Raw genomic sequence first — 23,809 nt, 5'->3', positions numbered from 1 at the left:
AAAGGGTTGAGAAGGGAAAGGTGGGGGTAGAGAGAGAAGGAGAGAGGGAGGAAGGAGGCGGAGAAGAGGGAAAAAAGGGAGAAGACGATGAAGGAGGCGGAAGTCGAAAGAAAGAAGGAGAAATGGGATTAGGGTAAAGAAAAGAGAATTGGACTGGGTCGGGTCGCGGGTAATGGGCTGGTCCGTTTGGGCTGGCCCATTAATTTAAACATGGTCTGAAAATGTGGGGTTTAAAATGTGGGTTGGGTATAAAAATGTAGGTTATTTATTTGGATAGGGAATAATATTGTATTGGTATTTTGGGCCATTAATTTGTTGGTCCTTCCTCCGCTATTTAATTATCTTCGGGCTTCTAATTTAGTAACTGGTAAAATATATATTATGTAAAGACAATAAATAATTAATATGTAAAAAATAAATATTTTGCAAAGTGTTGTCTTGTAATTAATTTAACGAATCGGAACCTGAAAACGAAACGATGACTAACTGTTTTTAAAATTTGTGATAAAGTAATGCTCATAATATTGAAAATAAAAGTAGTGATATTAATAGTAGTAGCAATAAAATATCGCGAAAAATAAAGTATTTAGCTCGTTAGTAAATTTAAAAACCCGGGTAAATTAAATAAAGGAGGGACAAAATTGGGTGTCAACACCTATTTACGCTTCTAATATTTTTAGAAAAATTAAAATATATATAGTTATTTTTTTATTTAATTATTAGCCTCTTATCAATACCGACACTTCATTATTCTATTACAGCTATTATTATTATTATTATTATTATTATTATTATTATTATTATTATTATTATTATTATTATTATTATTACTATTATCAGCTTACGCACACACATCATATTTATTTTTTGCATAATTAAATAATAATATTTATTTTATTGTGGATTTTCAAAAAAATATTATTGCATGACTATTATAGCATCATATAATTTCATTACCCGAGTCCTAATAATCACACATTTTTTATTAAGCACCCTCAGTATATCGTTAATCAAAAGGAGTCTCTTATTCAAATTTAGAAGCCAAACTAGTTCTTGCACTCGGTTCGTATTTTGACTTACCAGACCCCAAATCAAAGTCCGACTAACTCCTAAATATTTTTTGGACTAGACCGTATTTTGTCTCAAAATTTTAGACCAGTCATTGTCTTAATTCACTAGCCCATTCTTAAAATACCCTGTCTAAAAATCGACCCGGTCCACAAATGGACCGGGTCCGGCCCATTTTCCATTCAGAATAAGGGGAAACACTTACCTTCAGATTTTCTCTCCACCGCCGCTTCACCTCCCCTCCCCTTTCCTCCTCCATTTTTTCCTCTTCCACACCCGCCGCACCTCTCCATCCCTTCCCCCTTTTTCCCGTTTCCGCTCGTCTCTCCCTCCTCTCCAAAACCCTAGCGCCGCAACCCACGTTACCCCCACTTTTTTTCCCCATCTGCCGTCCCACTCTCCTCTGACACCACCCCCACTGCCACACCATCGATTCTCTCTCCCACGCCACTGCTACACCCATGCCTCTCCGACATCCCACTCAACCTTGTCCCCCCGCTCTTCTCTCTTTCCTCACTCATTTTTTTTCGTAGCAAACCCTAATTGTTCTTATAACTACTCGATTTTAGGTTCCATTTGGGGAGGCTGGGAGAGGCGAAACCCCCTAGGATCTGAGGTTCTTTTTTTGGTAAATCCCCAAGAATCGATTTTGGATCGATGAAAGCCCCAAAGAAACTGGAATATTTTTCGATCCCTCAAGAACTAGGTCTTCTTTTTCAGTTACAAAAATTCTCAAAATATTGAATTCTTCAGCTTCGAATACCTCTAAAATACCAGTCCCTAATCGTACGAGGTCCCCTGTAAAATATCAGTTTTTTTTCATTTTCTAGACATTGTCTCGAACATTAAATTCTCTTCTGTTTTGCTTTAATATTTGTTTGAATTCGAGCGCGCGCAAGTTCGGATTTAGTGGTGTTCGAGGATAAATCGAGACTCCGCGCCTCATTTCGCTGCACCTGAAGAAGGTCAGAAAACTCAATTCCTTTCATTTATTTTCAGTTCTTGCACATAATATGTTTGTGCGCTTTATGCTGTTTTAGTTTAATTGTCGTTAGGGTATGCTTAAAATGCCAATATGATGTGGTTTGTTGTTTTCATTTTTTTATTGTTTGGGGCTGGTTTGCCTTCATTATGCCCTAGTCTAGTTCAAGACATGTTTGTGAGTTAGCTGTTACCAAATTATATCAAATGTGATTAGAGTGTTTGTTTAAGATAAAAAAAAATGTGAATTAGCTGTTACCTGGCCGCTTAATAAATATGTACAAAAAATAGTAGCCTGTCCTCTATCCCATAATCCTTTTTCTCTTATACTTTATAGCATCTGCTGTTTGAGTTGCTTTTTCTGTTAATTATGTGATTAGCATGATGTTAATTATGTGACTAGTATGCATTTATCAGTTTGAGGGAAACTACATAATGCGATTATGCTTGGATTATGATTTTGCTAAGCAGCTTATCTTCTTCTTTTTAGCTTGATTATGTAAGTTAAGCATTGTTTAATGTACGTTAAGTATTTTGGTCCTGTTTTGGAGATTATATGCTCACTTTGTAAATCTGATAATGTTCAGAGGATTATTTAAAGCTATTTTTAATTCATGTTTTAATCAGTTTAACTTCGGTTTTAATAATGTTCATACGCTCACGTTTCAGTTTAGTTTTTCCAGTCTAGTAGTTAACAGTCTTACATGTTTATGTGTTAATGTGGTCTGCTTTGATTTCAGTTTATAAATGCTCATATGTTCATGCGTATCTGTCATTCCAGTCAAGTCGATTGTGTGTATTCTGTTGTTAATTAATCTAGTTTTAATTAGCAGCTTGATAGGATTCGCATATATTTTGTATTTAGCTAATAGTGGTTCAATGATCGATAACATAGTTGCTGCTAATATGATTCTCAAATCTTAATACATGTGTAGTTGGGATTCCACTTGCAGAATTCCTTTTGTTATGACGACTTCAAAACTAACTAACTTAAGCGATCGAAATTCATTTCTGTAATCAGCCTACTCTTTGTCCTTTCGGTTTAAGCCATAGTGTTGAATGAATCGATATGGCTAAGTTTATGATGTGATTGTCGATCTCTTATCCCACTCTGTCTCTTTCTTTGTGAAATACTGATTTTAGAAGTCTTGTTTTAAAGTTTTGGTTTGGGCTAGACGCTGATGTTCAGATTAGTGTAATGAATCCATAGTATTAACCTCTACAATTCTAAGTAGAGATGAGGCTATGTATTTCTTAAAATACTAGGAACCAAGTTTTCCATATTCGTCTAGATTATTCTGAAAATCATGTTTGCGACGTTGTTATGCGCACACAATGCATCATGTGTTTGCTGGTCCATTTCGCCTCTTATGTTAAAACTGTTCGGCTCATTGTAAAACATAATGCTCCTTTAGACGTTCAATAATATCCTAGAATTGTTGGTGCACACTAGTTACTTTGCCGCTGCCCTTTTGGTGTCGAAACTGCTGCTGCATGTTAATCACTTTGCTGCTTCGTTTTGAGCCAGGAAGTATTGCCTTTTAACTGTTTTTTTTTTTTTTGCTTTATTCACGGCCTCGAACTGCTGTAATCTTAGTCATTTTATTGTACACTTTGGGCCGTGAACTGCTGCACTTTTTTTTAAAATTTAATTTCTGCCGGGATTTGGAACCAAATTTCTACTTCATTCTGAGCCTAATTACTGTATTTGAGGCTGAGAACCCCTGCGTGATTCCTCTATTTCCAGCCCCCACCCTAATTGAATGTAATATCCTGCTTCGGTCGTTAGTATTTGTCTCGTGTCACGTATGCTTGTTTGGAACTGAACTTGTAGTCGAAGTAATTAGCTATCCAGGTCTTTTCTTTCTTTTAAGGTTGCTTTTCTTTAAATTTCCACCAATTTGAATGCTAATCCGGTTTATGATGTTATGGGTTCAATTTCAGTGTAATATTAGTGATAGTTGCCTAATTTTTATACTTCTTAGTCTGGACATTAGTCGTGTGCCCCCTGTGTTTTCTCTTTTACTTTTGAAGTCATATTAAGGATTCATTAGCTTATAACAGATCTGCCACGTAACAGTGCATATCTTTCTTTGTCTCTTTTTTTAGAGTTCGTTATTTGCATGCATTTCCTGGTCACTGATCTTCATTTTTTTTTACATGTACACATCGAGAAATGGAGTCCCAATTCGGGACTCGTCCTCCTTCACGTTTGATGTTGGGTTAAAAGCTCAACGCAATTTCTCTTCTTGAGTCAGCCAATCCGCAGCCAAACCAGGAAATAAAATTTGGGCTTAAGCCCAATAAATGTGAACAACAACAGTACCGCGACAACAAACATTATTATTGGGCTGAAGCCCAGTGCAAACGGATCACTGCAATCCAAATGGGCCAAGCCCATTTATCTTATACCTATTCTATTTTCTTATTTATTTCTACGTGCACTTAACTTATATTGTATGACTAACATTTGTGCTTGTTAATTAAGAGAAACTTTAGACATTAGGGGTTTTAGTCTAGTAATGGGTAGTTAATTTCACAAATCACATTCACTTCTATGTTTAAAACTATTCATTGTATCTATAATATTTATTTGAGTAATTGATTTTCGAAATAGCATGACTACATCTTTTGGCCAAAGGAACCACAATTTATGCTTACTATCACATACATTTCAAAACGTCACTAATACACATAATAAACTCAAGCATATTTTATGAATATTGCTTTCAAGGTTTGCCCAATTATATATTTTAACCAGGCATAATTAAATAATGTTTGAAAGAGAAAGAAAACTCACTTCCTTTTGCTTTTTCATTTAAAGAATAGTCTAGATTTTTCTACATATTCATATCACACTATCTTATTCAAAGTTTAAATTTGCGAAATCTTCTATTAAAACTATTACTCATATGCAAATTATCTTTTACAAGTTTTATTTTAAACGGTATTAGTATCTAAAATTATATCAACATTTTTTTTAAGTGTTACTTAACATTTCAAACCTTCTTTTGCCAAACGTCATTTGAAATTTCCTTCATCTATAAATTAACATATTTTCTATTCGTCTTATTCTAGCTAATATTTCTCATTTAAAACCTTAGTAATATCTATAAGCATTATTTTAAATAGCATTATTACATTTTATCTTCCTAAACATTAGCAATAACTTACCAAATTATTTTCTTAAATATTATATTTGCATCTTTAGCCCTAATTAATTAATCTAAGTTTGGTCGGATAACCGTAAGTTAACGGATTCTAAAGGATGCCTAACCCCTTCCCTTTAGGATAATATAGAGCCCTTACCTAGAATCACACTGGTTTAGCAGACTATTAATTGAGGTTTAGTTCTAACTTTGCCTTAGCTAATATCTAGGTGCCCTAATTCACCGTTAAATTAATTAGGTGGCGACTCCTTAAAACAAATAAACAGGAATCACCAATACGTCATACTCCCTAAATCAACCCGGTTAAAAAGGGGTGTGACAGCTTGGCGACTCCGCTGGGGACTTTAAGCTCTAACCATAACAACTTAGGTTAATAAATAATTTGTGGGACATTTTGTTTGTTTTGTTTTATTTTCCTTATATTGTTGCTTTATATGCTTTTAAATGTTTGTATTCCATTCCTTATGTGCATTTTTTCTATGTAATATGTATATTACTGCTTTCCTTAAATTGACATTCCGTTCATATTTCTTCCACTTCTGGAAACTCACACTATCAGACGTACACGCGAGGTGTGTTTTGCGCACCCGCAAATTTCTTTCGTAGAATCCAAATTTTAGGAGAGTTGGCGTATGCGCGGGGTGCCCGAGTAACGGGGACCGCGTAGCTTTCTCACTCGAGCAGTCCGCTCGGGAACCTTGTGTCTAGTAAACCCATTCTTAGTCTACTTAGGGTAGAGCGAAGCCAAAACCTTGTAAGAACATGCATCATTTTAAACCTAGGAGGCTTAATACCCTTGGTGTATTAAGTCCATTAGTCAACCTTACCAAATGTCCAAATGAGTCTATGACTCTAAGTGACGCTTTCACTATTTATGTGCATCATTTGAAGGACAAACATGTGGAATATGTGGACCTAGTACTCTATAGATAAACATTTCAAGAAAATTGACCTTTTGTTGCAGGTTATCATGGAGCATCCAAAATTTAATGCCGGAGATTGAAGGCAACCAAAGGAAATTAGTGGACTGGAAATATTAGATATCTTAGGTTGATTTTGAGATGTATTATTGATTGGCATATAATAATTTTTATTATTCTTATAAATTAATTTTAGGAGGAGTTGTGGAATGATACATAAAAGACATGTTTTGTCCTTCAAATATTCGTTAGGCCTACCTCTGGCATAAAGAGGTCCCTTGCATTATAAAACGCGATGTATTATGTGCAATAATGAGTTTATATGCAATAATATGTCATTCCCGTATACTGACTCTTTTCTCTTTTTTTTTCTTTTCTTTTGTTTTTTTCTTTTCTTTTCAAACTTATTTTCAAAACGAAGAAGGTTGACTTGTGCTAAAAGGGGAACTGGCGGAGCATTCATATTTCACACGGTCCAGAGCCAAGAAATCGGATTCCAATCCATCACTAATCACCTGGTTAACCAAAAGGACTCGTTCTAAAATGGAACAAAGTTTGATCAATGTAGCCACTTCGTCTGAGCCATCTCTTAGTTTACCAATCACAAGTGATCCCACATCCTCCAAAGAATCAGAAACACATTTGGAGACCATTGCCCGTCTGGAGCGACGAGTTGCCGAACTAAGTCATATGGTACTTCACAACCGGTCATTTTCTCAAACACCGCCACATATGACTCCGTCCCAGGGAGTTCGTCAGACTTTGCCTGTGCCACCTCCATTCCCAAATTTGGATGAATTTAACCAAGCAAATTATTTTACCACTTCTCAGCCAGTTCGCTCCGAACACCTCACTCAAAATGCTCCTTTTTTATTTACAGCCACCTCTTCAAAAGCTCAGTTCATACCGCCGGCACATGATGTTACCAATACATATCAAGCTCCGCCAGTATATACCTATACCACAACTCCACCCATGACACAAATTCAAGGGCAATGTCGCACAGATGTTGATCATTATGCCGAAGTTGAAAATGAAGCATGGTCAGTTAATGATGAAATGATAAATAGAAAGCTCAAAAGTTTGGAGGATGCTATGAGAAGTTTGCGTGGACTGGGTAGTAATCAAAGCGTAAGATATGAAGAATTATGTGCATTCCCTGAGGTAGAATTGCCTCCAGGTTACAAGATTCCGAAATTTGAGAAGTTTGATGGGTCGGGAAACCCTTTCTTTCATTTGAAAGTCTATTGTGAGAAGTTGATTGGCGTAGGAAAGAATGAAGGGATAAGAGTCAAATTATTCAATCAAAGTTTGAGTGGGAAAGCCTTATAATGGTATTCCATGCAAGATACAACCAAATGGCGTACTTGGGATGATTTGGCAAATGCTTTTGTGGATCATTATAAGTTTCATGTTGAGATTGCTCCTGACAGAATTTCGATTACAAAGTTGAAGAAGAAGTCGATCGAAACATTCCGAGAATATGCTATACGGTGGAGGGAAGAAGCGTCTAGGGTACACCCACCTATGGAGGAAACAGAAATGGTCACTTTCTTCATTCAAGCACTAGAACCAGAATACTATGAACGTTTGGTAACAATGGGCGGAAAAGCTTTTGCAGAGGTGATCAAAGCCGGGGACATGATCGAAGACGGCATTAAGACAGGGAGAATAACAAGTCTAGCGGCTTTACAGTCTACCAGTAGGGCTATACAAACTGGTACTCTCGGAAACGGAAAGAAAAAAGAGAAAGAAGCAGCATCGGTAATGGCTTTGGGAAACACATCATACCGCCATCAACAACCACCACGATACCATCCTAACGCTCACCACTCACAATATTTCCAATATTCTCCATATACATACGACCAAGCTTTGTCATCTTACCAACCTCAATCACCACAAACATCCTACCCTGTTTACCATACACAACCAGCACACCGAGCTCCATGACCACCAACATATCCAGCTCCACCATCACAACCTCATCATCAAAACAATGCACCCGCACCGCGCCCAAATAAACCGTTTCTCAATTTCACACCATTGGGAGAGCCACTGAGCGTTGTTTTTGAAAGGCTTCAAGCTTCAGGCTTAGTATATCCTGTGGAAGGTAGAATTCCGGATCCATTACCCAGAAGCTTTGATCCCACTAAAACATGTACATATCATTCGGGGGTAAAAGGCCATTCCACTGATCGTTGTTATGCATTGAAGCATAAGGTTGAGGATCTTATTGAAGCAAAACAGATCACGGTCAAACCACCAACACCAAATGTGGTTAACAATCCACTCCCGACCCATGATGGGGCCACGATAAATATGATTGGAATAGATGGAAATGTTGACGACCCAACCGAATTTATAGTGCCTGTGGATCGTGTGGAGGATCATGATCTTATAGCCGTTGCTTCTCCAGCTGTAGTGATAAGGGGTTGGGTACCGATTGAGATATTAGGAGCTTCATCAACACTTGTGGAAGTAGTTCGAGCACCAACTCAGCTACCAGTACTCGATACCAAAGCCGTACCATGGAATTATCAACAAGCTGTGATGGAGTGTCGAGGAAAGGAAACAATCACTGACAAGGTTAAGACATCAGGAATGACAAGGTCTGGAAGATGCTATTCTCCAGAAGAGCTAGTTAGATTGGGGCAAGTTAAGGAAACCAATGTACCTCCCAAAAGGGTCGTGACAGAAGCCGAAGCAGAAGAATTTTTTAGGAAGATCAAGGCTAGTGAGTACTCAGTTATGGATCAGTTGAAAAAGACCAATGCTCAAATTCCTATTCTCTCTTTGCTTTTGAGTTCGGATATGCACAGAAATGCACTATTGAAGATCTTGAATGAAGCATATGTCCCAAGCGAAACAACTAGTGAGGCGTTAGCTGGGATTATTGAGCGCGTGCTTGATAGTCATCGAATCAGCTTCGATAATGAGGAACTGCCGCTAGAAGGATGCATGCATAACAAAGCACTCCATATAACTGTCAAATGTCGTAACATGTTTGTGGCTAAAGTATTGATTGATGGGGGTTCTGGACTCAACATCTGTCCATTAACAAGTTTAAAAAAGATCGGATACAATGTTAGTGAGCTTAAGACAAGTGATTTGAATATTCGAGCATTTGATGGGGCTCAGAGGCGCCCCATTGGAGAAATAAAGTTGAAAGTGTTGATTGGCCCTGTTGAATTCATTATGGATTTTCAAGTACTCGATATTTCCATGACATACAACATGTTGTTAGGTAGGCCGTGGATCCATCTGGCTGGGGCCGTACCATCTACTTTGCACCAAACTGTCAAATTCGAGTGGGATCAGCAACAAATATGTATACACGGAGAAGGAGACACGTCTTTCTATCTAGAGCAATCCACCCCATTCGTCGAGGCAGAAGGAGAGTTCGACGGAGCAGCTTACCACGCTTGGGAGGTTGTGAATGTCACTAAGGAGAGTGAAGTATGTCAAACTCAAGAGTTCAAAAGATCATGTGCCGCAATTATGGTTGCAAAAGAAATGGTGAGAAATGGGTACCAACCTGGATTTGGGATAGGGAAAATACTAAATGAGCGGGTTGAGCCAGTCGTTCTCCCTACGCAACAGTTTATATTCAGTTTGGGATATGATCCAACTGAGGAAGAAGTGAAGAAAGCACGAAAGAATAAAAGGAAGAAGATTGCATTGCCAAAACCCATTCCCACCATTGATCAAACTTTCTCAAAACCTGCGGATTTGATTGTTGAAGTTGCCTATGATGACATCGTGGAGGGAGTCAAGAACCTGTTCGTGGAAGATGAAGATGATCATGCTGCGATAATCAAAGACTTTGCTGAAATATTGACTTTATAGGCTGCTGAGCCAGGATTTGAGTTGCAAAATTGGATTTCTATCTTAGCCCCGTTTCGCCGGGAGTTTCAGTATTTTATGTTTAAATTTCATTTTGTAGTAGGCCGGAGGCATCAACTAGAACATTTAGTTCCTTTTGTCATGTTGCCTTTATGTTTTGTTACGACTTTTTTTAAATTAAGATTCTGTCATTTTGTTTGTAACGAACTACGTTTGGCCTGACTTCCTATCGGATACGTAGGCAGCCCACATCGGGTTCGGCCACACTTTTCAAATCATTCCAGTATCTTTGTTGTGGTTGGAACTACGTTTGGCCTGACTTCCTGTTGGATACGTAGGCAGCCCACATCGGGTTCGGCCACTTTTTCAAAATATTTCAGCGTTTTTGTTGTATGGGTGGAACTACGTGTGGCCTGATTTCCTTTTGGATACGTAGGCAACCCGTATCGGGTTCGGCCCCCTTTTATTAAAAAAACAAAACTCAAAAGTCTTTATTTGTACCACGAACTACGTCTGGCCTGATTCCTTTGGTATACGTAGGCAACCCGAGGCGGGTTCGGCCCTTCTATTTTGAAATTTTTATCTTCGGTTTGTCCAAACATTTTTGGTTCCTATAAAATACATAAGGATTTTTATACAAGATTTTGGTCTTCCCACCATTTAAATTCATGTGTCTTAGTATCTTGAAACTGGGACAAAGTTTTGAAATCGGTCAAATCACTTTCAAAAATTTTTCATTACAACTTTCTCACTTTTCGATTGTTTAGAACTAAGTGTTTCCAGGACTTGAAACTGGGACAAATTTTGAAGTCGGTCAAATCACTTTCAAAACTTTCATTATAAGTTTTTACTTTTCAATTGTACAGAATCAAGCATCTCTAGGACTGAAACTGGGACAAATTTTTAGAAGTAGCATAAAAGTGGTCTTAAATAAAAGTCCATTCATATTTCTAAAAATGCGAATAAATTCAAAATTCGAGTCTTTCTAATCATTGTACAGATTAGAGTCACTAAGTACAGATTAGAGTCACAAATTTTTAGAAGTAGCATAAAAGATCGTCAACTTCTTGCTGAGCACGGATGAAGGCTTCATTGATGAGCACCACACTCTGTAAAAGAAACGAGAAGTTAAACTTGGATAAACGAGAAGCTAAAATTCACATTGAATTATGCAAGGATAGGATGATAAGCTTACTCGATTGCCCGCGTGCATGCCCTCGTTAATGAGACTCTGTCAGGGGACTCCAGTCATCTTCCGCTTATCCGAGTCCGAGACGAGGGGCCTCACATAGCTTGCTACTCCCACCGGACGAGACAAAAAGATGCAATCCTCAGGGACGGTGACCATGACCGATCTGGTCCTTCTAGGTTCCACACTCGGGGCCGTGAAGATACGCACCAGGCTATCTCTCGAACCAGTTTTGGTGGCCCGGCCGGCTGCCTTCGTGACTCGAGGGATAGGGAGATGTCTGAAACCGGCTGCTTCCCCGATTGCAGGAGGGGTATCCAAGAACATATCATCGAGGTTGTCCGACCTCGGAGTAGGAGTAGGAGTAGGAGTAGGAAAAGCCGGAACAGCTCCGGTAGCCTCGGTAGGAGCAGGTGCCTCGGGTGTTGTAGTTGGGTCCCCGACAGGTGTTGAATCGGTATCCAATGGAGCCTCGGTCTCGGAGACCGGCTTAGCCCTCTGTTCGGCCTCGGCAGTTGGTGCATACCTGGATCTTCTAGTCCTTTGCAGGGGGTTTCCTCGGATGAAGCATCACCTGAAATGTCAACATATTCAATTGCCCTGAGAGGAGTCAGGTAAAGAAATTTTTCCCCACCTGTGTGCAATGCCGGAGCTGACGGTCCTTCCCCGGCTGAAGGAAACGGCGGAATGGTTGTATCCTCCTCTAGTATAAAGTCAACGGAGGGAGTCACACCGACCCTCCGAACAAGGAAATCGGGTTCTGTTTCGTCTCTTAGAGTCCGAACGACGATTCTTGCCCTCTTTTTCAGTTTCTATCCTTTGTCCGAGGGATTTCTCCTCCTTTTGTTGGCAGCAACAATAATACGGGATGTACCCGCTGAATCAAATTCGGGTGTCGGCTCAGCAGGCTCTGTTGCTGGCTCCGGTATTAGCTCCACCGAGCTCTTGGGTAAACCTAAATACCGAAGATGTTATAAAAGGGAAAAGAAAAGATAGAAGATATAATGTGTTCCAAATCAAGCAGAATATTACCGTGGTTTTGGGTGACCCATCGGCCACGCGACAGGATTCCCCATGTCAGTTCTCCATGGGTGTGCTGATCGAGGAGAGCTCCAACCCATTTATTCATGTTTCGGACAGCCGGAGGTGTCCATGCCACGGATGATATAAAGAAGGGGAGAAATCATTTTAATACGAGGGGGCAAGTGTTTGACAAAACGTTCAACGGTAATTATTGAAGAAGGAACGGAAAAACTTATGATTATCATTCCACCTCTCCGGAAAGGGCATATAGTCGGTTGAAATAATGTCCGCGGTCCTCACCCGGACGTAGCGCTCTAGCCAACCTCAGTCTCTGTCTTCATCCATCTTCGAAAAGATCGGATTTTAGCTTCGCTTGGCGAGCTTGATCACACCCTCTCGGAACAACCTCGGAGAATATAAACGGATGAAGTGAGCCATCATAAACTCCGTTTTTACGTCGTTGGCCAACAACCGGAGGCAGGCCACAGTCCTCCAGACTATCGGGCCAATTTGGGCCAGGGTCACATTATATGTCCGACACATATCCAATATAACCGGGTCGATTGAGGGGTTGAGCTTGAGTGTAAAGAGATAGGTATAAACATACATGAAGCCCTCCCTATAATCGGTGATCGATTCGTCGGGCCCGGGGGCAAACAATTGCACCGGACGATTATCACATTCGCAGTCAGCCCGGACTTGGTCGAGTTTATCCTCAGTAATGGAAGATGGGTATCACCTTACATCGAACCCTCTATCCGCAATCGGAGAAGGCTTCTCATCTACAAACTCTTTGTTATAATTGGGTTTGGACGGTACTATGTCCAAAGCAGTGGGCTCAACGAGGGTCTTGCCCTTGGGTTGTGAAGTTGGCTCGGCCCCTTGAGAGGAAACCGAGGGAACATCCTGGGTGGTGGTTTCGGTGTTGGCAGACATTTGAATTAGATAATGAAAAAGGAGGTTCGGTGAACTCGAATGAGGGAGAAGGAACAAGTTACAAAAAATAATAAGAGTGAAGAAGCAGTTGAGAGAAAATTTCAAAATGGCAAAGTGAGAGGTGAAACACAACAACACTTTCGATCAAAGAACAACAATGGAGAAGTTGGCAAAATTGGTCTGTTTTAACAATCAAAATAAGTAGGAAAAGGAGATGATCGCGATTTAAACAAGTAAGAAAATGGAAGAGGAAGACGATTAGAGGTGGAGAAGTAAGAAGTTGAAGTGAAAGTGGTAAAATGAGAGGGTTAAAAGCCTTATATAAGCATGAGGGACTGAAACGGTTACAGAAGCCAGCCAATCGGGGGGTGCCACGTGTCCCACAATTAATGAGACATGAGTTGAAGAGACATGTGAGTGAAAGTGGTAAAATGAGAGGGTTAAAAGCCTTATATAGGCATGGGGGACTGAAACGATTACAGAAGCCAGCCAACCGGGGGTGCCACGTATTCCACAATTAATGAGAGATGAGTTGAAGAGACATGCGTTACGGAGGTTGCCAAAGTCGACCACTCGGGGTGAGACACATGGCTGACGGCTGAGGGACGTGACACAACTGTTCCCGCCAAAAATTTAAAGATAAGAACGGGCTTATGGCACCACTGTTTTGGTGACTCATCCACTTCCCGTTACTCCGGTAAAACTACGGTCCGGGAAGTGTGGGGAATATCTGTATACGGTAAAAATCGGATATATGCAAGACCAGTGAGACCGGGGACCGGAGATAAGAAGAAACAAGCATGATCACCAAGTCTTCCCTTAGAACTGGCGATATTGCACCGGCTGCGATTGACCTGAGAAAAGTGAAGTAAATCTGTTTGGTCCGGTATCACCGGACTAAACTCCGCATCACAGCCAGTCCGGTTTCAACATGACCGAGTTGATCGTGGCCATTGGTCCGGTTTCAGCATGACCGAGTTGATCGTGGCCGTTAGTCCGGTTAATCAGTTACAAAATCGCCACGCGTCAACATCGTTCTGTCACATTGTATCGACGACCGTACGGGTGTCAGACCGTACGGCCCAACCTTATCCTTTTAGGATTTATGCTGAAAAAGGCTTTACGTTGTATGCAAGGCCCATAAGGCAAAACTATAAATAGGAGACGTTTCTCTACTTTTAAGGGTTAGCTTTTAGAGATCTAGAACATTGTAATAAAAAATATCTATATTGAAGCTCTTTCATTTGGTCCGAAAAAGTGTTGTGTGTTTGTTCATCCAATATAGTTGGCCTAACCAATAAGTACCTTTATCTTTGTTCAGATCATTAATACGTATATCCACATATCCTAAGCTATATTACGCAAATCCACAAATATTTCTTATAAACCCAAAATAGATTAAAGTTCTTCCACATATCCTATACCTCACTTATAAATTTAATTGATTACCTAAATTCGAGGTAAACATACTTCTTTCTAAGATTCTCTAACTAGTTTTGGAAATATGCAGAAACGAGCCATTCACGCGGAGCATGAAGCTAGTGAGGCATATAGACAGATTGAGAAATTGATGAATAAACATGAGGAGATCAACAGTTTGAACCATTTACTGGAAGAACCCCGTCTACCTAAAGATAAAACAGAACCCATATATGATAATCCCGAGACAGGTGATGAGCGTTGGAGAGAAGAATTCGCGCCATTCTACAGTACCAAAGAGGACCAACGAAAATTTGGAGAACCGTCTTGGTTCTCTGGTTATGACAGGTGCAACGTATAGAATGTGGAAACTTGTCATAGATTGTTGTTGTATGTATTCATAATAGTGTCATATATAATTTGAAAAGCAGTTGCATTTTCTTCTAATTCAACGATAGTTATTGTTTAAACAAATTGTGCGAATAACAACTTGAATCTATCAAAGCTGTTGTATCCATTTACTCTCATTTCTTCAGAGGTATGAAGCAAATGATTTTTTCTATTCTTTTCCCTCAGTCAGGCCTTCTCTCGAGTGTCCGTGGAAATGCACATGCTCTTTGCTTTCAATTTCAAACAATTTGTTCACATTGTATTTGGAGGATTCGTACTTTGTGTCCACACATGGTGTGTCGACTAAAGTGAATAGTATGTATGCCTTATCTATAAAATCAAGAATAAAACAACTTTTCCGTGTTTCCTTTACATTAGATCACAAAATTTCCTGTAAATATTTTCGTGAAGATACCATCTGATGATAACGTTACTTTTTTGGGTTTTTATTAAAAATTTGACTGAATGCATTATTTGGATCGGGTGGGACATGGTGCAGTAGAGACAAGTAAGGAATTGTGGAAAGATCCCAAGAATGAACAAATATGTTTTGAACAAATATGTTATACTATCTTAGGTCATTTATTTGCTTGGTTTGGATAAGTGGATTGGGGACAATCTTCAAGTGGGTAAGACTAGTATATTTCTGGAAACAATGCTTATTTAAAGGCGGATCCAGGATTTAAGGTTATTGATTCCTACAATAATCTCGAGTTAATATATAATAATTATTGACTTTACAGTCAAATATTTATAGATATTTAGTGAATATTTTAATATATATACAAGGTTTGGGCGAAAGCTACTGGATCCTAGTGAACCCGTAAGTTACCCTCTGAATCCGCCACTGTGCTTACTTATATCTGCCGACAGTGTAATGAATTTATACATTGTCAGTGCAATCTAACTTGCCGTACAAGATTACATGCCTTATTTTTCATGTTACTATTTCACGTATTATGGATAGTTATTGTAATTGTCTATTAGATGACTTGATCAACTGTCATCGTACACTAGTTAAACTCATTTATGTATTCCAAGAATTGACAGTTAATATAGTAAAACCTGAACTTTTCCAAGCTTGCTGACATTTTAGTCATGTTATGGAGAGACCATAAGACAAGTAGCTTGTGGGATTGTCTTCTTTGACATCTAATTATTTTTTTGTGGACCATTTTGTTCTTTTCTGCAGAGGCACTTCTTTTTTACTCAATTATAAAGATAGAAAAGATGCCAAGAAGGTTCCAAGTACATTAGCCATCGAATTAATGTGGATACCATAAATTTTCTGTCTGTCTGTTCAGTTAGTCTTTTATGCAATAGTACATAAATAATTACCATCATTTGCTAACTTGTGGTTATTGGGATGGTCCAAAGGTGTTGGAATCTTAACATGTTATGGTCTTGCAAAGATTCAATTCTTTTTTTTTTTTTTTTTTTTTTTTTTTTATGAATTATCCGATATCGAAGTTCACTGATACGACTATTCCTAGTCCATGTCTAGTAGGGTTACTAAGAGAAATAAGGCGCTCTCTACCAACATGTTCTCCATTCCTAGCGGTCAAATCCGAAACATCTAATTTAAGTGGAGGAGGGATCTCCATAATCTCACGGCACCTCTCGAGTGTCAGTGTATCAATTATTATTGTATACTATTCAAGTTGTACTTGTATGATTAACAATAGAAACAGATTCAGAATTTGAAGTTAGTGAGTGCAGAGTACCGTTGCACTTACTCCTCTATAACTATAGTGAGTGTGTTTGCACTAGCCGCCAACAAGTTACATGCAGAATTACTCATGATGTTTGCTGTTTAATAGTCTCTTAAACCATATAAATTATAGGGTAAGACCATCTCAAGTTTTCCAAATTGTCCATAATTTCAATTCTCCTTTATTATTAGGAAGAACAAAAGAGGACAGCTCATTGAAAAGAAAAATTATTGGGTCAAATACACCGTTTTGCAATTGGCAAAGAGAACCAACTCTTCTGAAAATAACTCAACTTAAAAAAAGAGAGTATCTTTCTCTGCTGGCAAATTTTTTGGCATATTTCCATATTCCAATTAAAAATAAGAAAAATGTTTTATACACTTTGCTTCACGTATCAAAGTGGGGCCAATTAAAGTTCTCGAATCATCATTCTTTTAACTTCTATAGGAGGAGCCAGATAATTAAATAGATTAGTTTACAAAAATCAATCTCTATAAAGATATTGTTGAAACACTTTTTATACTGTCAGAGTAAGATATAATTTATAAAATTGTAGTAGTATGTTTATTAGCTTATATATTACTTTGACATTATGTAAACTACTCTAGAATTATCAAATTCCAACAAATCTTGAGATAGCCAAATCTTGAGATATTGCTTATTGTAAAAGATTGATGATGATATTAAAGCTTTAGAGAAAAGATATAGCTGGTGAAAGCAAAATGATTGACTTGCTATTTGTTGAAAAAAAAAAAATTGACTTGCTATTCAATCTCCAAAATTACAGCCTGTTTTTCCTCTCTTTTTCTTTTATTTTTTTAATTTTTTTTAAATAATCTTATATTCGAAATTTACCGATCCGACTAATGAGATTATACTACTAAAAACCTATACTCCTATAGGATAAAACGCTTCCTCTCAAGATGTTCTTTGTTCCTTGGTTCACACTCAGTAACATCTAATATGGGTGATAAATCTCAATCATCACACTGTATTTTTTGGTGTCTATTTTTTTTCTCAAGAAACGTTATACCAAACTAAATGAGAGAAATATGACAATGATCAAAGAATTTATTATAGTATCAATAATTGCTAATTGCTCTGACATGATGAAGGTGTTTAATAATAATATTTCTTTTTAATTTTAGTTTCAACAACAAAAATATGTCACCGATTTAGTAAATTGATCAATCCGTTCCGTTTAAAGAATCTATTCTTAGTTGCTTTCTTTGCATTGTTAGTGTAATTTAACTTGCGATAGCAGATTAATCATTATTTTTATCTGATTATTAATTATTTTTTTGCATAGATTTATAACATGTAATCACCTTATGAGTAGCTTAATTGTGTTTATATTTTTCATACAGTTAGTGCATAAATTTAAAATCTTGAATCTTAAGTAACTTATAATTTGTGGACCCAATTGTCTTCGTTATGTCCGGAGTTAATCACGGAATGCCATGATTAAAAGCATCTTTTCATGTACTCAAAATACATTATTCCATATGTTTTTTTCCCATGATTTTTACAGGTTTGACATAATCAAAATAATTCAAAAAAACCAATCTACAACTTTCTTTTAACCAATCTAGTTGACTTTATAGTTAAGGAAGATTCATGTCTATTCATTTATTTTTACCTTTTCCAGAATCATTTCGATTTTTTTTTTTCTTGAGAATCTTTTCGATTCCTTTCTACTTTTTTTTTTTAATTAGCAAAAATCGAGTCACGATTTTATTGCCACCTGTAGTACGTTATAGTTGAAGAAGGACGACTAGATTTTACCGATTAATTATTCTGCTTCATTTTATATGATACTGTTACTATATTTTGACTAGAACTCTTTCATATAATGTTTAGATATATTAAATCGTAAAAAGTTGTAATTTGCTCCAAATCTTGAGTTCTTCCAATTATCTTATATTTTTTAAATAATTGAAAAATCAATAGCCGAATTATTGAGACCCAAAATAAGAAGGTTATGACCTTGTACTCTGAACCCGTTCGTTCTTCTTGAAATAGAGAGTCATAAAATATGAGATAGACGTCATATATATCAGAGTTTAACAGATGACAAAGAATAAAAATTAGTTGTGAATTTTGATTCGTGAATTTTCAGGTAAGACTCGTGAAACTATAAGTGCAAGTGAGTAGTAATGTTATTTTATTTTATTTTCACCTTATGTGTATAGGAATTAAATGGACGTATGTGCCACAAAATAAAAAGGGAATACAATGTCATAAAGTCTCAATGAATTAGTAACAAAAATCAGAAAAGTTAGGAATATGTTGAACGGAAACTCAAGGTTGAAACAATAAGTAATTGCATTGAACTAATTACAAAATAATCTACAAGTGATCAATTTGAGTTCTAACACCCCATCTGGTGTATGGAATTGCCTACCAAATAAATAATAACAGTCCCATATCCGAAAAAGTTAATGATAATCATCACAATTATCCAAATTGATCATTGAATAAATCAAGAATTGGAAGAGACAAATCATCTCGGTCTTTTTTCCTTCTTTTGAATCAAAGAACTGTTTGGAAGAATTAAACTGACCAAATGGTCTTTTGGTCATACCTCATCCTTCATTTGTGCTGTGGGCATATTGCCTACATTAAAAAAGTCAAAGTATTAGATATACTCAATTACGTTATTTGTCATGTTATTACAAGTAAAGCTTTATGATAAGAAATTAAGCATTACTCCTAATGATAACCTGATAAAAATAATAATTAATCTACTATGACAGGTTAGCATAAATAACATTTACATTGTCGGTGTATATAAATGAAATTCATAAAGAGTATACTAACCAGGAAAGTTCTGTGCCTGAATTTGGCCAAAACCCATCTGGACAAAACTATGGAGATCATCTTCAAAGAATGTTGGAACCTAAAAGAAATAAATCAAATTATAATAATTGTTAATTTAAAACTACCAAAAAAAAAAAAAAACTTTAACATTGTAACAGTTCCTAAGAAACTCTCTTGATTACCTGAGGCAATTCCATACTTATATTTCGATTGAGAGGATTAATTGTAAAGGGAAATTCTGTTACTTTTGATAAGAAGCATTGCAAGTTTGGCCCTTGCTGAGATTGGGATCCACATGAAAATTCTTGTGTTGAGATTTCTGAGGAATGCATATTATGATGCAACGATTCGGGGGATTGAAATATCTGACAATGCTGCTATCAGGTCATGGATCGATAACGATAAGTAATGGTTCATAATAAGCAAGATTAACAACTTGAAAAAAAAGGCATGTGATTAACAACTTGAAAAAAAAGGCATATAACCTACTAAAACGACTTTAAAAGTGAATATAATCATAAGTTTAAATGACTTACATTCTTGGAGTGAAGAGATTCCATGTTGAAGTCCATTGTTGGATTCAGATTAGATAACTTCATTGAGAGAAACTACAGGAAAGTACACAAATATAGAATTCAACCATCTTGATAAAGTTCAATTCCCCATCATTTGGAATATTTATTGGAACTTATGACTAGTTTTTGAGATTTTGAAAGATTTTAAAACAAGCATTTTATTTTGAAAACTCTAACGCTGTTTTTGCAAAGTCATTTTGAAAACTAAGTAATTTACCTCAACTTGGCATTGGAGGGATTGCACATAGTTAATGATCTCATCAAGCATTACAGCTTTTCCGGTCACCTAATAAGAAAAATAATAATGAACTTACCATAATAGAATTCTACTTATTCTCTCTTAAAATTAATAAAGCTAGTAAAAGAAGTATAATTCTCTGAAGCAATTACTTTATTGCAGCCAGGTACAAGATCTTGTAAAAACTTCATTCTTTCACCAATTTTCTCTCTTCTGACCTATCCAATCAAAAGAATTAAGTCAAAAAACATCATAACTGTAAATAAATCAAAACAATATAAAATAATAAAAAAAGAAAATAATGTAACAGAAGATATTAACAAGAATTGATTTTTTTAAATACCCTTTCAGCAAGACTATGTGCATCAGTGGCCTGACCCCTTCTGGCTCTAACATGAATATAATCCTTTTGTGGCTCTTGAGGCTTTTGATTTTCTTCATTTTGTTCTTTATCACTTCCATTTTGTTCATCAGATTTGCTTCTTTTGGCACTTGATTCATTATTTTCTGTTGAAACCTGCATAGAATTAACTAACATCTATTTCAATTGTCTACTTATGGTAATCAAATGAGTTTATATCCTATCCAAGGATGGTCACATTCTGGTTACTAATAAAGTAATTACAAGTAAATAACTCTTTATGATAAGCATTAATCAATGACCAGAAAGAAACATTAACTAACACATATCACAACCTATATGATGCTCAGACTCTTGAGGAATCTCATCAGGCATGTCGGATCTTCCAAAAACCGTGCATTTTTAAAGGATCCGATATGGCGGCAACATTATTTTTTAGAGTCTGAGCAATACATATTTCATAAGTTAAACTTTAGTATACTGTAAGAATTTTTTAAGCTGTCAATGCATATAACCGAAATCCAATCAAAATCAAGAATTGCAAATCCATGAACTTAGAGATAAAAAGAGAGTTATTACATTGGCATTCTTGGCAGTGATTTCTTTAGCTTTCCTTTTTGGAACTGATTTCCCCTTTTTGGAATTGGCATCATTTGGACATTTGATGCCAATTTCCTCAAGGGGGATTTGTTCAGAAACTGAAGAATTCTCTCTTGAATCTCCAAATTCAGATTCTTTGCTTGAAATTCTTGAAAATTTGGAACTTTCCAAATTTTGGACATGTCTATTAGTAGGAACAAATTCTGATTCATTTGTGCCACCCAAATTGTTACTAGCAAAACAAGAGAACTTTGCAGCCCTGTCTACAAATCCAAGTTCAGCAGAAAAATGTGGCAAATTACCAGTACTACTATTAGTTGGAAAGTTTCCTTTAATTTGATGATCAAAATTGGAAAGATTAAGTCTTGGAGGAGAATTCAAAGGAGTAGCATAGCAAGAATTACTATTACTATCAACAAAAGAATTTGGTGAAATTTCACCAGAATTACAAATACTTCCTAATTTTCCAATCAACTCCCTTAGTACAAAATTGTCACCACCATTGCTACTATTACTAGACACAATATTAGAATCAAATGGCTCATTTTGATGATCCATTGAAGAATTCTCCCAATTGGGGTTGTACAAACTAGTGCAATTCAACTCATTCATTGTGTTGACATTGTTCAAGAACAAGTTTTTCTTGTCCATTTAACACATGTGAAGTACTTAGAATTAGTGACAAATCAAGAAAACAGAACCCCAGAAATAGTAATGAGAAAAATGAAGACTACAAGAAGAATTTAGTAGTAGTAGTAGTACTAAATTTGGAAGAAATGAGATAGGATGCAAGGAAGAAGGAAAAAAAAAGTGATTATGAATTTTGCATTTGATGCACTTAAATGAGAAAGAATTGAGACGGCTTATGATCAGGGGAAAGGAAAGGAAATGAAAAGAAAGCAGAGAGGAAAGTGTATGAAAGTGGGAAGCAACAAGAGAAGATAAAGAAAGGGAAATGTCTGTTTGACCTTTTAAAATTAGAATAAAAATGTTCTTGAATTTTTTTTTTTTTGTTTCATATTGGGACTCGACTAAATTCGCATGTCGGCCGACAAATTCCACATTGGAACTAAAGCTCTCCCTAATAAAGACGACTCTATATTATTGGCTTAAACTCGAGATTTCTAATTAAAGATAAAGGAGTACTTACGATTTCCTGACAACCCCCGTTGGTACTTGAATTTTACTTTATTTATGAGTTTAAGTTTGATAAATTGAGATATAAAACGTAGTTATAAAAATCAAGTGACTTATAAGGTGATTAAAGGCGATACTATGTGATAAACATTAATTGATAATCTGATGAAAATATTAACTGTCTTGTTGATAATATGTTAAATTAGACTAGTAATGTAAAACTTTTTTTATGGTGTTAGTCCTTGCAAAACTAAGGGTTCATCCGAATGGTCTTTTGTAATATATATATATATATATATATATATATATATATATATATATATATATATATATATAGTAGATGTTGAATCCTCATATCTTCTTCCTGTGTTTATTTTTTTTATATTTCCAATTATGTTAATAAATTCTGGCTCCGCTAGTATATGTAGTTAAATTCTTCTATTATTTATTGTGTTCACATATGTAATGTTATTTTATTTCGTTGTTTTGCAAGTGTGCATTTGTAATGTTCCAACATACTACCAAATCTCAGCCCAAAAAACTCCGAAAAAACCGCCGGCGGTGCGGGGGTGATGGGCGGCGGAGTTGTCTATTTGGACCTTTAGTGTCAAACTAGCTGATGTTTCGTTTGTTAGAAGCTGATGTAGAATAATTAAAAAAAAAGACGTATAAACTATACGTACATATTGGAATAATAAGAATAATCATGGGAAAATTACAGTCAAATATCATTCGGCAATCTAGTTTACAAAATATATACACGGTGTATAGATATTGTATACAGCATATTAAATATACATATACTATACATACTTGGGCCATGTTTGGTAAACTAGATGGCCGAAAGGTATATTTACGTAAGTTTCTCAATAATCATACTACTAGGCCATTTGTTCTTATTTATCTGGTATACAAAATTTCGCCTAATGAAATTCGTGTATGTAGGACCCATTAAAAGAAAAACGTTCCTTAATTTATATCAGCAAATTTTTCTATTTTGAGGTCCGTGCTCATTTTACCACAACCCTCGATGGTAGACCTCCTTTGATTCGCTACTAGAAAATCGCTAATTGCCGGCCGAATCCTTGAAATTTGGTTAGTTGATAATGGTTCAGACGAGCCAAATTCGGGCAGGACATCTCTCGAAAATTAGCTATTTTCGAATAGTGATTTTCATAGAGTTGTACTGAACCAAAGCAACAACAATTACGTCTTGTCCAAAATAAGTTGCAATTGACGTATGAATCCTCACTGATGATGTATAACCATTTAAACTCAATTCATGTTATCATCGTATCAAACAAAAATGAAAGTGAAAAATAAATCAAATATACGTATAATAATAGTAATAATACTAATATTGGAGTTGCTAGGAAATAGGATCGTGGTGGTTGGTATATACTGGCAAACAACCCTGTTACACT

At 36.5% G+C, this 23,809-nt stretch overlaps 1 protein-coding gene and 1 pseudogene across 3 annotated transcripts; one reads left to right on the top strand and one right to left on the bottom strand.

The window, feature by feature from the left end:
• Window positions 1-15,125, top strand: part of LOC132604430 (kinesin-like protein KIN-12B) — a 31,013-nt pseudogene extending 15,888 nt beyond the window's left edge.
• Window positions 15,126-18,961: 3,836 nt separating this feature from the next.
• Window positions 18,962-22,351, bottom strand: LOC132604426 (transcription factor bHLH62-like). Of its 3 annotated transcripts, none has more exons than XM_060317922.1 (8): window positions 21,228-22,351; window positions 20,631-20,804; window positions 20,440-20,505; window positions 20,267-20,335; window positions 20,011-20,082; window positions 19,657-19,851; window positions 19,475-19,553; window positions 18,962-19,270 (listed from the first exon to the last, which is right to left on the bottom strand). In XM_060317922.1, the coding sequence occupies exons 1-8, from the start codon at window positions 21,897-21,899 to the stop codon at window positions 19,233-19,235; spliced, it is 1,365 nt and encodes a 454-aa protein (XP_060173905.1). In that variant the 5' UTR covers window positions 21,900-22,351; the 3' UTR covers window positions 18,962-19,232. The 3 variants fall into 3 exon arrangements, with proteins under 3 accessions (XP_060173905.1, XP_060173906.1, XP_060173907.1); XM_060317923.1 differs by having other exon boundaries at window positions 19,657-19,848; window positions 21,228-22,348; XM_060317924.1 differs by having other exon boundaries at window positions 19,657-19,839; window positions 21,228-22,342.
• Window positions 22,352-23,809: the final 1,458 nt, after the last annotated feature.

Source organism: Lycium barbarum, chromosome 7, assembly GCF_019175385.1.
Source record: "Lycium barbarum isolate Lr01 chromosome 7, ASM1917538v2, whole genome shotgun sequence".
NCBI classification, from domain to species: domain Eukaryota; kingdom Viridiplantae; phylum Streptophyta; class Magnoliopsida; order Solanales; family Solanaceae; genus Lycium; species Lycium barbarum.
The sequence above is the reverse complement of the archived record's forward strand: the minus strand, read 5'-3'. Positions and strand labels throughout refer to the sequence as shown.